Below are 17,299 nucleotides of genomic sequence, written 5' to 3' on the forward strand. Positions count from 1 at the left end.
AAACAATTTTTCCAATTCATTTATTTTCCCTTTTTAAATTTACATACAAATTTTACAGAAAAAAAAAGGGAAAAAAAAAGACAATTAAAACTACAAATACTCCTATTTAATACAAGAGCAAACCTTTTTCAAATAACATCTTTTCATGAAGATCAAATGGTGAGGGGTGCTGACTTTTTGCCCAGAAAATGACAGGGGAAAGTTTAAAATACCATGGTGGGAGACAGGGGCCTCAACCCAATCAGGCGGGTTTTTAATGAGCTATTTGGGCTGGCGCGAGGATTTTCGGGGCCACCTTTGGACATTAAAAACACTGTAGCTCAGATCAGCATTTCGCTGTACGGTGCATTTAAATTCTTTGAACAAAAACATTTAGTCAAATCTGAACACTTTTTAAAAAAAGTGGAGCCCCCTTCTGTTAATTGGATTTTCATGTTAACCGTGAACTTTTAAAAACTTTTTAACACATAAAAAGGGGTAGGGGTAGCGAAGGGGAAAGTGGCTGTAAACTGACCAACGCTACTTGCAGATTCAGCTTTGACCTTCTGTAGCAATGTGCATACACATTATTTTGAAAAAACAGCTATTCCTAATCGTCAATCTGCTTGAGACTCTTACCTCCAACTCCCGACATGTCCTCCACTCCAGGGCCTCCGGGGTCTTCTATACTCTCATTCAGAACAGAGGAGAGAGGGTCTCCTTCTTCCCCTATTAACAGCTCCACAGGGGTACTCTCTGTGGACCCTTGCCGACCGCTGAGCAGCCGCAGGCGCTTGCGCTCACCCTCATGCAGACGGAACTTATCGATGCAGTCATCAATGAGGGTGACTGGAGCCTTTTTTTGCAAAACTGTCACCTGGAATTATTTTTAATTCAGAAACATTAATACAACTGCCCAATTGAAAATACTTCATATTTGAGGAGCGCATTCATTTCCACCTTGCCACAGTAAAGCACTTCAAACTTCTGGGAGTTGTAGAAGGCCTCGTCAGCTTCCTGTTTTGGCTTAGCATCTTCCTTTAGGGCTGATTTGGACACTTGGCGAATACTGCTGATCACCTCAGGGACCTGTATGAAAGGAGAGTGGATCAAGGGGATGAGATGAATAGGAAGACATTAACGAGGAAAACCATAACAAACGAGTAAGGGAAGCATACTTGAACGCCAGCAGGGTTTCTCTGCAGCTCTTCCTACAACTGAACAACAACAACATCAACTGCAATAACTCTATTAACGCCAAAGACACAGTTTGTGATTTGTTTCCAGTTTCTATATCAAAAAAAAAAATCACATCACATTAATGCACAAACAGAAGTCAACCCAGAACAGGTAAAAGTATGTTTAGCTGACAGTTGCAGTTCAGCCAGGAACTTGCTTTGATTGACAAATAATATGACCTGACTTCATATTGTGACTTTAAATGACTCAAGGCTAAAATAAAAACAAGGGCACAAGATGTGAACTAACCAAGGCTAGTCAACAGCAGACGGACCGAACACTACATTGGTAACAGAAGTAGGCGAGGAGAGAGTAAACACCCACACAATATAGGACAGAAGACAAAACAAAGAGCTGGACAAAATGAGAGACTTGAAAGGTCACTGAACCTGTTTCTGCTTCACTGTGTGAGGCATTTGCACCTTGTTCAACTCCTGCAGGAACGGCTTGTGCCATGCAAGCAGGGTATCTGTTTCAGTAACATGCATCCAGGAAAAAAAAAAAAAATACAAGTCAAGACAGAAAATGTACGTCTTTCAAAGCACACTCTTAAGCAATACTTAAAAATTTGAAGCAAGACCATCTCTCAGTCGTGGGACACTTACAATTGAGATGACAATTTTGGCAGACAACGCAAATGAAATCCTCCAAGTCCCAGCTCTCTGAAAAGGGAGAGTGCCGAGAACCAGGGACGTAGCCAAGGTCAGCCAAATACCGCATTTAAGACAACAATGAGTGCTTAAACAAACAGTGGCTCCGCGCACTGTACACATCTCTATTGCATCTCTGATAAGAGTTGCCAACAGTCTGTTGAGCAAATATATTTATTATGTAGACCAGGGAAGGAAGTTATGTAACAAAATCAGTCTTACTTCCAAGGTGTAACCAGAACAACAGGATAGAAGCGGGAGGTCAAGTAAACAGGAAAGGAATGATTGTGAATAAAAGAAAACGTCTTGAGAAAGTGTATCCCTGCTTTTCATGGAGGCTAGTTTATGTATGAGACACAGAGATCAAATACTTTTCTGCCACATTGCTCCTGTGGCTGCATGAGCTATTTTAAAGTCCTATTTTCTGCCTGCCCAATGGTTGAGTTGTGGGTGGCTGGTGACAGGGGGCTGCATTGGGATGAGGAAGAGGGCAGGCAGTGGGTGGTTAGTGATACATACTCCGCCATCTGTTCACTCTAACAAAATTGACCTGTGTAATTGATTTTGTAAATGTCGGTTTATGTTTCTGGCATGCTTGAAAACTATAAAAGACTCTTTTGAGAAAACAGAAAACTGGTGAAAAAAAAGGTGCAGAGGACCAATGTTTATTCATAAATGTAAGCACAAAATACCCTTTAAACATGTCCCCCCTATTACTAACAACAATGTGAGATCAAGTCTGCTACCTTTGTGAAAAAAAAAGCATGGGCAAAAGCAGTGCTGACAACGTCAAGGTATTCAGAGGACTTGGCGGCTGAGAATCACAGCTTGCACTGGTCTGATCTGTCATGCAACTAGGCCTGTGCAGGAAAGAAATAACAGCGCCATCTTAACATTTAAAAGGCACTGCTGGTTTATACATGGGGAAGAGGACACACAGCTCATTAGGTCCGATTAATTTTGTAAACAACCCAGTATCGAGGTGCTCATTCTTTGGGTGAAGACAGGCAAAGCTGTTGAATAGAGAGTAGCTGTGTGTTACCCACATAGACTGTATAGTTTTCTACTGGAAATCTATTTAAAAAACTAGCCTCCCACTGTGCCGGTTTTTCGACCTGGTTTTCCCATCTAACCTTCACCCATCATGCCTGGCTTTATCAAACAATATCGGTGACACTGGCTGTGATCCAAAAGCCGGTCTACATAAACGCCAACAGCTTTAGAGCTTAGGAGAAAACAAACATGAGGATTGTCCCTCCAGAGCTGGAGTCCTCACTCTCAGTGCATGACTCAGCTGTGTCAAACCTCTCTACAATAGGCCCTGATAATATCTGATCAAACAGCAGCTGGCAAAGTCTGTTGCCCTTATCAGACGCATTAAGACTAACCAGTTAAGGACGAAACACACCTGCCCACACAATCTGCAAATAGGCCTAATTAGACTTCTTTTAGAGACACACGGGTTATCAATGTGTCCAATACAAGATAAGAATGAAAAGCAGTCACAAACAGAGGCATTGAAGATAATTCTCCATGACAGAAAAGAAGCAATCAGAGATTGCAGCTTTTTGAAGTTATGTAATCAATGTTCTTGCAAAGTTACTCAAAATAAAAATAAAAAGCCAATTGCAGCTGACCACATTTGCCAGAATTTCGAATGTCAAGGTATACCCGTCCAAACAATGAGCCACAAAAAAAAGGAATCGGAAACCGCCTTATAAAATACAGGCAACTTACTTAAAAAAAAAAAAAATAATATAATAATAATAATTAAAGCTGCAAGCAGCGATGGAGGGCCCTCGCTAACCCGCGCAGTCGGGGTTTACTGGACGGACGCCTCTCCTTGCGATCGCCGCGCATTTGCGCGTCACTCGTACCCTGAAAATGTCACCAATGAAAAGTGAACTCCCTGCTGAGTTCACTGATACCTCACACAGCCTATACGTCATCACGTCATTTTCGTGGGAAAGGGGGCGTGGTCGCATCATAAAAGGGGCGTGTCAAACATCACCAATGAAAAAGGAAGTCTCTGCTGAGTTCATTGATACCTCACACAAGCCTATAAGTCATAAGGTCACTATCTGTGAAAGGGGGCGTGGCCGAATCATAAAGGGGCGGGTTCAAACATCACCAATTTAAAAAGGAAGTCTATGCTGAGTTCATTGATACCTCACACAAACCCATACGTCATACAGCTCCCTTTTCTGGGGAAAGGGGGCGTGGCCCAAACAATAGGGGGGCGGGGTCAAACATCACCCAAAAAAAAGGAAAATCTGTGCTGAGTTCAATGGGCACCTCAAAATAAGTATCTATGTACACGTTTAAATGTTATGAAAAAGGGGGCGTGGCCTGAGGGGACTGGGCGTGGTATAAAATAGGGGCCGCCTCCCGTATCACATGTAGACCACACATTCTAAGTTTTATGTAAACGGATGATGTTGTCAATAAGGCATATTTCTTGTTTCCAGATGGTGGCGCTATCTCCAAAACTCCATATTTGGGCCCGTAGGTGTCCTCAGGGCCCGGACTTTGGTGTTTGTGGGAAATTTCAAGCAGATACACAAGTACACGTAGTTACAGCCAATTTCATCTTCATTGCTAAACACTCAAGATGGCCGCCATGGGCCCCGCCCACACCGTATGACGAAAAGTTTTCTTTAATAACTTTTCATCGGGTAACATCTAGGATGATACACACCAAGTTTGAAGATGATCGGGATGAAAATCTCTGAGGGGAGTTCGTTAAAGTATAGCACTTGTCTTTTTGGACTACTTCCTGTTGCCCCCTGGGGGGTAGATTTTAGCCCAATAGCGGGGTAATGTCGTCAGGGGCGGAACTCTGATGAATCGTGGAAAGTTTCAAAACCAAATGGACAACGTCGTCAAGTTTCACCCCTTTTTTTCCCGTTTGGTGGCAACGACAAAATGGCCCCCCCCCCCACGGCCCCGCCCATGACGAAAAGTTTTCTTTAAAATTTTCACGTTAACTGAAGATGACACACCCAAGTTTGGAGGCTAGTTTATGTATGAGACACAGAGATCAAATACTTTTCTGCCACATTGCTCCTGTGGCTGCATGAGCTATTTTAAAGTCCTATTTTCTGCCTGCCCAATGGTTGAGTTGTGGGGTGGCTGGTGACAGGGGGCTGCATTGGGATGAGGAAGAGGGCAGGCAGTGGGTGGTTAGTGATACATACTCCGCCATCTGTTCACTCTAACAAAATTGACCTGTGTAATTGATTTTGTAAATGTCGGTTTATGTTTCTGGCATGCTTGAAAACTATAAAAGACTCTTTTGAGAAAACAGAAAACTGGTGAAAAAAAAAGGTGCAGAGACCAATGTTTATTCATAAATGTAAGCACAAAATACCCTTTAAACATGTCCCCCCTATTTACTAACAACAATGTGAGATCAAGTCTGCTACCTTTGTGAAAAAAAAAGCATGGGCAAAAGCAGTGCTGACAACGTCAAGGTAATTCAGAGGACTTGGCGGCTGAGAATCACAGCTGCACTGGTCTGATCTGTCATGCAACTAGGCCTGTGCAGGAAAGAAATAACAGCGCCATCTTAACATTTAAAGGCACTGCTGGTTTATACATGGGTAAGAGGACACCACAGCATCATTAGGTCCGATTAATTATTTGTAAACAACCCAGTATCGAGGTGCTCATTCTTTGGGTGAAGACAGGCAAAAGCTGTTGAATAGAGAGTAGCTGTGTGTTACCCACATAGACTGTATAGTTTTCTACTGGAAATCTATTTAAAAAACATAGCCTCCCACTGTGCCGGTTCTTCGACCTGGTTTTCCCATCTAACCTTCACCCATCATTGCCTGGCTTTATCAAACAATATCGGTGACACTGGCTGTGATCCAAAAGCCGGTCTACATAAACGCCAACAGCTTTAGAGCTTAGGAGAAAACAAACATGAGGATTGTCCCTCCAGAGCTGGAGTCCTCACTCTCAGTGCATGACTCATGCTGTGTCAAACCTCTCTACAATAGGCCCTGATAATATCTGATCAAACAGCAGCTGGCAAAGTCTGTTGCCCTTATCAGACGCATTAAGACTAACCAGGTTAAGGACGAAACACACCTGCCCACACAATCTGCAAATAGGCCTAATTAGACTTCTTTTAGAGACACACGGGTTATCAATGTGTCAATACAAGATAAGAATGAAAGCAGTCACAAACAGAGGCATTGAAGATAATTCTCCATGACAGAAAAGAAGCAATCAGAGATTGCATGCTTTTTGAAGTTATGTAATCAATGTTCTTGCAAAGTTACTCAAAATAAAAATAAAAGCCAATTGCAGCTGACCACATTTGCCAGAATTTCGAATGTCAAGGTATACCCGTCCAAACCAATGAGCCACAAAAAAAGGAATCGGAAACCGCCTTATAAAATACAGGCAACTTACTTAAAAAAAATAAAATAATAATAATAATAATAATAATAATAAGGTTGCTTGTTCCTGGATAATACTGGCACTTTAAACATCTGTCTTTGTGTGGCTGGAACTCTCCAAGCATTGGCTCTAACAGCACCTCATTGTTGCTGTGAAGTCTTCCCAGTGATTTTCCAACTGCGTAAGGACAAACTGGGCACCATAGTTAAACAAAGTTCGCGTCCTTACTCAAAACAAAGCAAGACAAGTGCTCTTATGTCACCTTTACATGGAAGCTAATATCACAGGGGAAAAACATCCTTTACATCCTAAACTCTTTTAGTTTTTTTTGCATTAAAACAAAACGTTTTCTATGGAAGACCATGTTATGTGTCTTTAATATGTCATTACAGTACAATGTCAGAACAAAACGAATAATATGTCCGTTATAAAAAAAAGATCAGGGGCAGTCAGTTCTCTATTAGCACAAGTTTACTCACAATCAAACAGATATATCCTGCAATTTTGCACCGTCAAACCAATGTATTATATTAGAGCTAAGAAGAGAATCAATTTGAAATAATGGAAACAGTTGACTGTGTTTAGTGACCATATGGAGGTAAAGACAGGCACATTTTCCAAGCATGCACTGCTACTTTAACTTGAATGAACTAAATGCGTTCCCAATGCCCTGTTAACAGATTAAGCACATTGTCTCTCATGACAACCAGATAAGAATCGAAGCGCTTTAGTTTTCATTGTGCAAGAAACGTGATGATGTTCACAGCCAGCTCACCTGTCCTGTCTAACCAAAACTTGCACAGGTGTGACTTAACAGGAGTACAACGCTTCTCAAAAGGCACAGAATAAAAAAGTAATGTCTGTTTTCTTTATGTTACTCCATAACAGATGGTTGACTAAATGCTGATTTAGACTTTTATAGTGCAGACAAGTTTGTCACTCTTGCCCTGACTTGGCTCATGAGTGTGTCCCACTGTCAGTACATGTCACTGAATGATGACCAGCACCCGCCCGACAGCAGAGTCACCCAGTGAGAGATTCCACTGTAGTCTAGTTCCAAGTGAGAGCAGAGGACACCGTGCAGGCTCGGACTGTCTGGGGCAGGTTTGATCACGGCACAATGAAGAGGACTTGAGTCAGTGTTAAATTTGTGTCATGAGAGTCTCACTGAGGACGTAGATGAGTATCCCTAATTTCATCCAAGTAAAATGTTACAATTAAACTCTAAACAAACAGTGTCTGGCAAAACATTGTTTGTAGCCTGTCGTCATGGATACACCAATCAAGAGTACATAAATGCAACAATAGCTGCACTTTTTGCAAAATATCCAATTACAGCTGAATAAAAAACTTTTACTATATATATGAGGACTGAAGTTGCATTTCAAGTTGAAGAAGTCAAACTTGATATTAATTACCCAACCGTTCAAACAAAGGAAGACACACACAATGAGACATCCCCTGTTTATGTGCTTCGTTTGCATTTCTTTTTGTTAAAACTTGATTTTGTTTTCTATGCCTACACAAAATCTAATAGGCAAACTAAGCTCCTCTGCTCTTCGAGACATCATAAGTGTCATTGTAACCTTTCACATCATATTGGGAGATGCCAGGGGTCTTTCCTAAGGCTTTACACAATGTCATGTCTACAACTAAGAATAGATTTTCAAAACATGCCTGCCATTAAAAAATAAAAGCAAAGTCTTATTACCATGTCATCAAAGTAACTTGAGATAAATAGAAAAGTCACAATATTACAACAAGAATGCCTGTATTATAAACAGAAAATACCTTGGTAAATAATCAAATCATTAACAATGAAATGAACCACGTTGTTTTTTTTACATGGCAGCAATGCACTGGTAGAATAACCCATGCATTCCACATGGCCAACCTTGCACATGTTGCTAGCTTGCTGGCTGCCAAACCAGTTCTTGTTGCATAATAATGCTTAATGAGGTATGTTCAAGATGCCTTTCTGACTGTTGGTGAACATTTGGATGTCAGTAGAGAGGCCAGACACCTCGAAAGTGCATCTGGGTGTTGCCTCTTCAGCTCTCAGCTTTCACCAGCAGAGAAACAGCCTGCCAGAGCCCTGCACATACCACAGGAAACATGATACAACGCAGGCGTACTTCAGATCAATGAAAAACGTGAGCATAACTGGATAGCTGTTTTTGACAACATTACTTATGACAGAGGTGGGTAGTAACGAGTTACATTTACTTGAGTAAGTTTTTGAAAAAAAATTGTACTTCTAGGAGTAGTTTTATATCACTATACTTTTACTTGTACTTGAGTAGATTAGTGAAGAATAAACTGTCTTACTCCGCCACATCAGGCTACAATGAGCTCGTTACGTTTCTTTTTACCTCTTTGGTATTCTACGCGTCATTGTTTTTACCCCAGCGTACGTCTCATTTTAATGTTTTTATTTTGACAGAGAGAGAATCTTCCGCTTAAGGCTCTACCACGCGACTGTGTTTCACCAATCAAACGTCGTCGTGCAGTCACGTGACCAAACTCGATCTCAGCGCCGGGACAGGTTAGCTTTACGGTCGTAGCAAATCAAAGATGTCAGAATCAACCGTTGCCAAGGCAACGCAGACCAGGAGGAACCCCCCCGGCCTCATAGTGAAAGCATGGTTGCCTTTTAGGAAAATTGCGAAACAGCAGCTACGTTATGCGGCGCCTTCTGGGTCGACCAAAACAAACGGACATGTGAGCGTTCAACAACTCAACATCTAACCTGAGGAGACGTAGCGGTAGTTTTAGTTTCTGCTGTGGAGAGGTGGATCTTTGTCTTTTAGGTTACATACAGTATGTTTTGCACATGCAGTATCCATCAAAAGAAAAAAAATATTTTGTAATTAATAAATTAATTTTAATTGATTCTATTGATTGGATGAACTATAATTTGCCTAAAGATGATTATTTTGTATTTTTGTCGGTCTGATTGATGCTTGTGTTAAGAAATAAATCAGACGTTACTCAACAGTTACTCACTACTTGAGTAGTTTTTTCATCAAGCACTTTTTTACTCTTACTCAATTATTTGGATGACTACTTTTACTTGAGTCATATTATTCTAAAGTAACAGTACTTTTACTTGAGTACAATTTTTGACTACTCTACCCACCTCTGACTTATGACGGTTTCCTTGTTCATTTGGGAAATGAGAATAAACTAAACAGAGCTGAATTAGAACAACTTTCATGTATTTCTTTCACATCTACAGAAGTGAGATTCACTGTGTTCACTCAGAAGGAATCCCTGCACATGGGTAGGCACTTTTAATGACATTTTCAACATGTTTAGAGGCGAAAAACACGTTTAAAACTTGCCCTGTTTCAGCCTGTTGGATGCTAACTCTAGCAGGAGGATAACACGGTGTAGGCAGCACTGATTGTTTTCGTTTTTCTCTCTATTGACACTCCAAATTTACAAACAACAGAGCTACATGTTGAAATTGACTGGAATTCTCCTTTAAGCATTTCTCATTCACTACCGCAAACATACAGACAGACCAGTGCCACTGGGGTGAGATCTTGAGCACAGTGCCTTACACATACACTATGACCTAAGATACATTTCAACAAAGACCAGAAAACATGAGTGCATATTCTTTTTCAAACACTGACTCCGACGTTCCTGATTTTGGACTGTTTACTACATTTCAGTATATTACTCAAGAGTGGCATGCTGATCAGCATGGAAATGTGCTGACTCGATATTGGGCCTATACTCAGTTGTTGTCACACCAGTCACCAAAGACATTTCTGATCAAATAAAGACAATAGCACAGAGATGGATTAACTTTGCCAAAAATCCAGGGTGCTCCGTTGATCATTCCCACCAACTGGTGGCCTAAATACTTAATACCAAAGCAAACATGTTTGGACCACTGACTAAGCTACTGTGCGTTTAAGATTAAATGACATTGCGGTTACCTAAAGGAGATTGGGATATTCCTTTGTCTTGTGTTTACATTTGGACAGTACATTTTATTATGGGTGTCCATCATAAAGTGTACATAAGTGGGCCTTAATGTAAATCTTGACATCAGTAGGTTTACACCCAGATTTTGACATTGTAGATGTAAATCACTTTTGAAATATCATGAAAACATTACATTGAGAGTTTTGAGCAGTATGGGGTCACTCAAACACACTTAAGTGCCTATAGCAATACTCCAGAAATAATATTTATTATTTGAGTGATGACAGTCCTGATTCCCATATTTTCTTTTCATCAACATTTTTCTTTGCATGCTATTAAGTGTAGACTACTTCTCTCTGCCTGGCAAACTGTTGTCATGTGTCATGGGTATTTTGACACTTGGGCATGCCTACCTGGTTGGGGTCGGAGGCCTTAAAGACGTGACATGACATCTCGGACTCAGGGTTGTCAGGCTGGCCCCGCAGCAGATAGGCAAAATAGGTGAGGTCATTGCTGTTGTGTATGAAGCGAGAGATGAGCTGTGCTTTGTGCTCGAATATAAAGACTGAAGAGTTGTTGCTGTTGGAGGGGACACATCGGACGAAGGGGGGGTTGAGGACCAGCTGAACTTCTCTCGGCTGCACCACGGGGCCGCAGTCGCCTTTCTCACTTTTCCTGCGGATCTCAGCCACCAGCCACGGAAGCATGGGCAGGGTGGTCCGCCTGTCGAGCGACGACCAGCCGATGTAAGTCAGGGCAAACCTCCTGTCGGACTTCAGAGGGCTGTTCTCCCTCTCCTCCTTGCTCTCCATGTCGCCCCGTCAGACTTTCGGCCAAACTCGGTGACAGCGATGTGGGACTAAAGACTACTTTCAAAAATGATGCCGAGCCGATCTGTACCATTTGCAACCAAGGTCAGACGTCGTTGTGTTTAATTTGCAACAGTTTTCATGTCCAGATCCACGGTGAAAGTTCATACAACGAAGCGATTAGCTACTGCACGTGCTCGCCGTGTCGATCAGCAGCAACACTTCATGTTATCAAAATCTCACCGATGGACAGTTTGCTTTCTAGGATTTCAAGAAAATTCATTTATACTGATGTATTTGTAGCTTGCTTCCCTGCACTGTTGTCCACTGTTTGCATGGGCAGTAACTCAAATGCTAAACGGTCATGTACTGTACTGTCCCAACCAAGCTTGCTTAAAACGTGGCTTTGGTTGGCTCCTGTGTAAACAAGTCGCCGAGAAATCGGAATTCTTTGACGCGCTGCGTTGCTCCAGAGCGCACAACGGCGCGGCGCATTGAAACAATCCCAGCTCTAAAATCCTATGAGCTTAGTCGGCGTGGTCGCATTTTTTTTTTTTCGTTTCTGTAATACATACATTGATGCTTGTTTATCGCCTTTTAATGCAGGGTCCCGACTGAGATCCTTTCTTCCACAACGCCTTGGAGGCGGAGCGGCTGTGCGCGTTTATGACCCGCCCAACCATCCCATGTGCTGGAGGAGTGGGCAGGGCAGAGCCGCCGTGCGAAACGTGACAGCACGAAGCTCCACCTTTCTCAACAGTGCATAATAGCAGTGGTGGAATACATTTACTCAAGTGCTGTATATACTTAAGTACAACTTTGATGCACTTACTTTATTTGAGCCACTTTCTACTTCTACTCCACTATATTTCAGAGATTTATTTTGTACTTTTTCACTCTACATTAGTCTGACAGTAGGACGCAAAACACATGTAGTTTATAAAATAAAGTTTATTATAAATTAATCTACCCAACAATATAGGCCTACAAGTACAGCTGATATGATTAGACAAACACTGGAAATTAAATAATTAAAATACTGGAAAGCCTCTTGTATGGTAGTGGGGAAAGTGTTTGCAGCCTCCACTGCACTAGTCCTCCAGGTGCATACCTTTGTTTGCTGTCATCCTACCTACCAAAAGCCTTCACCTGGTAAAATGTGCAGAAGTGGTGAAGACTAGACCTGGCCAATTACTATGTTGGCAGCACAATATGCATTACTTCACTAAGGCAGTTCACACCTGACTGTTTACAAGCAGGCTGTGCTGATTCATAGTCTTGGAAAGCTGTAATCCTATCTGATATGCTTTATGCACTACAGAAGTTCCCATCTACTGAATGCTATAATTCCAAGCACTCCTCCTATCCCCAAAATAGAAACTGTGCCATATATAACCTCATCACCGAGGCAGTAGCCACTGGAGTTCTGCAGCCTACTAAACCCCACAGTACTGGTGAGGACTTAAATGTGTATACCTCAAGGACGTATACATATTTCAACTGTGGACCTTTATATAACACAGGGCAGGCCATCAAATAGACCCCCACTTGATAAAATTGTGTGGTTGTATTTCTGTTCTTTGAGTGTTGACATTGTATTGAATTGACTGTCTACAATGGATTGTGGCGAAAATGGAAATTAATGAGATCCATCCATTTAAAAATGGAATCAAAGACAATCTGCACACCAGATAATCAAAGGATCCATAAATTTGCTGCAGAGCCTGTGGACTCCCCATTAGAACCAATATTAAGACTACAAGACTACCAAAAGTTAGGTCAGAATTTATTCTGGATCCTACATTACAGATTAGTTGGATGGTAAACAGTGACTGACACTAAGCATTTCATTGATTTTGTGCTCTAAGCTGCTGGAGGTTTCCATTTAATGATTGTTACTGCATTATTATGCAATCGGTTTAAAATGGAAAGGGAAAATCAGACAATTGACATTTGGAAAAATTGGTATGTTGTTAAACAGCAAGAAGACACACACCTGTGTCAAGCAGTTCTTCGGTTGGGTAACAAGTTAACTGTTGTGTCATTTTGACTAAAACTCAGGTGAACTTGCAACGATCACACAGTCTCCATAACGGCTGCCATCTCCTTGAACTGCTTGTGAAAGTTCTGCAGAGGACAAAAAAATAATTAATGTAAATAATTACACCAGCACCACTACATTCACATCCAGTAATGCAGACCTGGAACTGTGGAATGGTCATTTCAAAAGACCTCTGACAAATCTGCCCGGAGGGCTCAGCGATCTTTAGCAGTAGGGACACGTACGGGGAGTTGAGAGACCGGCAGGTGTCGGAGCTCACTGCCATGCCGAGCTTCCACTGCATGTCCACTAACTAGAAACATACAGCAAAACAACAAAGTCTCATCGGCCGCAAATATAGGCACAGTCTATGAAATATAGAAACTTTATTGAAAATGAGATGTATACATACCTGGCTGATGCTGAGCATGGCCTGGACCTGCTGCTGAGCATGGACTAATGCACCATGTTCACTCCACAACCTATGCAACACCTGAAGGGAAGCTTTGGGCCACTTTTTACTGCCTTCTTCTAGCCTGGACACAAGGTCATCCCCAGAGAGGTTGCTCTTCCCAGCTGACCTGATGAAACAAATATGAACTATCACAATTCTGCGAACAACAAAGCCCTTCTTTATGTATGATTTAGCCTTTTGCCAGGCGCATAATCCAGGATAAAGGCTGTTAAAGCTCTGTCACACAATTGGAGCCAATGCAATAGAAATGATCTCATTTAGGGGATTTGGAATGAACATGCAAATGCATCAAACTGGACAAACCAATCAATATGTTGGGCCTTAAACAATGACATGAGGAATACATGTGGGCTACACAGGAGAAGACACATTCACCAGATTACAAACAACATTCAGAGGCAAAATAATAAAAAAATAGGACAGAAGATACCTGAATGTTAACAGGAGAAATCTGATAATGTTCTGTAGAGCTTCATGGTCAAGTCTGACTCCAGCTCTTTGAAATTTCTGCCCAGAAAAAAAAAAAAAAACAAGTAATGAAAGAGGAACTTGGGAAGATGGGTTACTATAAGTTGAAAAATGTTCTAAGGAAATATTGACTCACAGAAATTTCAGCTGAATCTACTCCTTTAGTTTGTCCTTGAAGATATGTCAGAATGTGCTGACACTGTGGAGATTATAAGATTAGTTATCACAACTACAGTAGAACCTCTATGGCAACAAAACCACATCCTGTGCAAATTCTGCAGTGTGGCTGCTAATAGCCCTACAACAAACGCTCTTATATTGTAATTAACATCCAGTTGTTAATCCCACTGAGATGTTTGTACCCAAACAACTTTGTGCTGTTGCATGTCTTATAAAAAGAAGTGTAAAGAGGCATGTTGGGTTTACATTGTTGTTTCCGAAATCAATTTTGTGCCTGTCGAAATTTAACAAATACTACAGGCCAACAATTACGCCAGGATGTGCATTGCTTTCCTTCTAAGCACTTTACTCACTTAAACAATAATCAAGTCAATCAGTTCTATGCTAGAGATAAAACATACTTACTGCTTCAGCCAACACATCTGGAGAAAGCTTACAGATGTTGTCCACAACTTTGTTGACACCTAAGTACAGACATTAAGTAAGTCACAGTGTCATGTGAGTCTGTGTTAACCATGATACCTCCAGGCTTCCTGTTTAAAACCAGGCAAGCAACTTCAACTGCAATAGCATTTATGATGTTAATTATGCATTTATGATAAAACTATTACAAATATGTCAGTCTAGCTAGCGTTATCAGTCTTCTTCTTTTTCTCATAATTATAGAATGCATTCAGAAATAATAATTAGGTTAATATTAGTGTTTAATTATATCACATATATAAAAACCAAACGGAAACTGTTCAAAACACAACAAACTCAGGAAGGACATGATCAAAAATAAAAGCACGAACATCAGAAATATATGTATTGTATGTAAATGTATAAATGTATCCAGCCTGCCTATGGTCCCCCAGTGGCTAGAAATAGCAAAAAGTGTAAACCGAGCCCTGGGTATCCTGCTTTGCCTTTGAGAAAATGGAAGCTCAGATGGGCCGATCTGGAATATTGCCCCTTATGAGGTCATAAGGAGCAAGGTTGCCTCCCCTTTCTCTTCTTTGGCCCACACATGAGGGAGAGACATCATGGCTTTCAAACAAGCAAAATGGTAGTTGGTCAAGGCCCCACCCCCAGCCTCCCTATTAGGGGACCACCAAGGTCCATGTAAAAGCATTCAAAGAGCACCATGTCATGGGACCTTTAAGAAAACCGTTTCCCCAAGGTGCGCCTTTGTGTCAAAACGAAGATGGCAGCTGGTTGGCGGTTTGTGTGCGAGCTTCTTTAACTGTCTGTGTGTGCGAGACGCACGATCTTGAGATCGCTAGGCTTCCGCTCTGATTGACGTTAGGCGTGTTGGCAGAGATAACTGGTATCGGTTAGGGCAGAGGGATCTCTCTCTATGGCTCTCCCGGTTGTATCTCATAAAAAACAGGTTGGAGTGGGGCTATGGTTTGGCTCAGCACTCCGTCAGGGGAAACACATACCGACAGGGAAACAGTCAAACACCACACCGCTAATGACGAACTACATTTCCTGGATGGTGCCCAATGCTAGCCTGGCTCTTCCTCCGTCTAGTCAAACTACAATCTACTGGAAAGTGAAAAGACTAGCCTACTAGCTACGTGATCCAAGTTAAAAACCCACCATGCGATTCCTCTGCTGCTGGCATCTTCTCTGTCTGGTTGCAGGTTTTGGCAGTGCTGCCTATTTAGCGACTTGCTCGCCTGGCAACTTTTAAGACCGCTTTAGGGACTTAGCTATAGATCAAATCTGTATTAGGTATTATTACTATTCTTTTCAAACCTCCTAGTGACAAATTGAGTGACTTTATGATGTATGTATGAGACTTTATTGGCAGAGGAACGCCTGTCTTTGCAGTGACTCTTCTTCTTTCTGTTTATGGTCAGGTTGTAAAAAGATGCATACCGCCACCTACTGTATTGGAGCGCGGTTTTCTCTTTCTTTGGAGTTTTACGACAGTTGGCGTTCTTGACGTTACATTACTGCCCCCGTTCCTCAACTTTCTACAATAGAAAAAAAAAAATGATAATAATAAAATGTATTTATTTAGCGCTTTACATTTCACGCAAATACACTTTACAGTAAAAATGTGATCACAAACAACACACACATATAACAAGCATATTAAAAGCAACAAGCAAAAGCAATTACAACAATAACTAACATTGGATAATATGTCAAACTATTGTTGGTGGAAGGCTGATCTGAAGAGGTGTGTTTTGATGAGTGATTTTAAAGCCTCTAGTCTGCCTCCCTGCACATCACTGTCACTTTACCTTGTAACTTTGTCTTGAATGGTTTTTGTATAGTTTCTATTTTTTAAGTAGCCTATTCTAGTTTATATAGCTCTTATTGATTTATTTTTACTTTCCCTATTGATCTACTTGTTTCTGCCTTTGTGCTGCTGCAACCAAATTCCCCCTTCTGGGATCTAGGCTTATCTTAGCAGTGTTTGTTCCAGTGTTAGTGACAGGAATGGATTGCAAAAAATGGATTCAATGTCACCAATAGGCTATTATTGTAGATTATTTCCTGATGAAACAGGTTTTGGTTGCTGTAATGTAATCATTCCTCCTGTTCGTAGTGGGCCTGAAGATATAATTCCTACTGTGTTTTTAATATAAGTGCTGTGGGACCAATTCTATGTTTCAGTCAAATGGAGTCTCCATGAAGTTGGGTGGATGACAAAGTTTGATGCAACTTACTCAAGTCATTGTCTTACACCAGAGTACATACTCTATAAAGACTTATATTAGTCCCTCGGATGGCTGGAGACACCTGGACGGTACTCACCCAGAGTTAACCTACTCGCATAATGAATGGGGACGGTTTAATAGAGTACTGTCTTGGTGTTGGACTTGACTTGAACACACTTGCTTATGGTTTACTAAGACAACTGGCTTTCCAAAAAAGGAAAACCGTAGGTTAAAAAGAGACACATATCAAGTTTAAACATGAACAAAAAACTACTGACAGAATTTATAGCAAAAGAAGTAACTCCATCTTGCCTGTAGAGAATGATCACTAAAAAGCTATCAAAGTGCCAACGATGCACATGTATACACAGTATATGTATGTATACATATATATAAGTTAAAAACTGTTTTGAAAACAATGTATTTCTGTTTATGTTTTTGTTAACAATATA

At 41.2% G+C, this 17,299-nt stretch overlaps 2 protein-coding genes and 1 long non-coding RNA gene across 4 annotated transcripts; 1 reads left to right on the forward strand and 2 right to left on the reverse strand.

Moving 5' to 3' along the window:
* Positions 1 to 561: 561 nt before the first annotated feature.
* On the reverse strand, positions 562 to 11,664 carry LOC116698304 (TBC1 domain family member 4-like). The gene is made up of 3 exons (XM_032530148.1): positions 10,631 to 11,664; positions 940 to 1,068; positions 562 to 856 (listed from the first exon to the last, which is right to left on the reverse strand). The coding sequence occupies exons 1-3, from the start codon at positions 11,027 to 11,029 to the stop codon at positions 590 to 592; spliced, it is 795 nt and encodes a 264-aa protein (XP_032386039.1). The 5' UTR covers positions 11,030 to 11,664; the 3' UTR covers positions 562 to 589.
* LOC116698306 (uncharacterized) lies at positions 10,925 to 12,674 on the forward strand. The gene is made up of 2 exons (XR_004334180.1): positions 10,925 to 11,131; positions 11,633 to 12,674. It is a non-coding gene; the product is annotated as an uncharacterized LOC116698306 (long non-coding RNA).
* Positions 12,148 to 16,043, reverse strand: commd6 (COMM domain containing 6). Of its 2 annotated transcripts, none has more exons than XM_032530150.1 (7): positions 15,775 to 16,043; positions 14,596 to 14,654; positions 14,147 to 14,209; positions 13,973 to 14,049; positions 13,480 to 13,648; positions 13,228 to 13,380; positions 12,148 to 13,153 (listed from the first exon to the last, which is right to left on the reverse strand). In XM_032530150.1, the coding sequence occupies exons 1-7, from the start codon at positions 15,797 to 15,799 to the stop codon at positions 13,103 to 13,105; spliced, it is 597 nt and encodes a 198-aa protein (XP_032386041.1). In that variant the 5' UTR covers positions 15,800 to 16,043; the 3' UTR covers positions 12,148 to 13,102. The 2 variants fall into 2 exon arrangements, with proteins under 2 accessions (XP_032386041.1, XP_032386040.1); XM_032530149.1 differs by having other exon boundaries at positions 13,973 to 14,052.
* Between the last annotated feature and the right edge of the window lie 1,256 nt (positions 16,044 to 17,299).

The sequence above is a fragment of the Etheostoma spectabile genome, chromosome 11 (assembly GCF_008692095.1).
Source record: "Etheostoma spectabile isolate EspeVRDwgs_2016 chromosome 11, UIUC_Espe_1.0, whole genome shotgun sequence".
NCBI lineage: Eukaryota > Metazoa > Chordata > Actinopteri > Perciformes > Percidae > Etheostoma > Etheostoma spectabile.

Coding starts and splice junctions, on each gene's coding strand:
- LOC116698304 (XM_032530148.1), bottom strand. CDS start 11,029: ATGGAGAGCAAGGAGGAGAGGGAGAACAGCCCTCTGAAGTCCGACAGG. Junction 1,069..10,630: donor AGGCCTCCGACCCCAACCAG/GTAGGCATGCCC, acceptor CCTTTCATACAG/GTCCCTGAGGTGATCAGCAG. Junction 857..939: donor AAGTGCTTTACTGTGGCAAG/GTGGAAATGAAT, acceptor AAATAATTCCAG/GTGACAGTTTTGCAAAAAAA.
- commd6 (XM_032530149.1), bottom strand. CDS start 15,799: ATGCCAGCAGCAGAGGAATCGCATG. Junction 14,210..14,595: donor CAGATGTGTTGGCTGAAGCA/GTAAGTATGTTT, acceptor TAATCTCCACAG/TGTCAGCACATTCTGACATA. Junction 13,154..13,227: donor TGACCATTCCACAGTTCCAG/GTCTGCATTACT, acceptor TGTCCTCTGCAG/AACTTTCACAAGCAGTTCAA.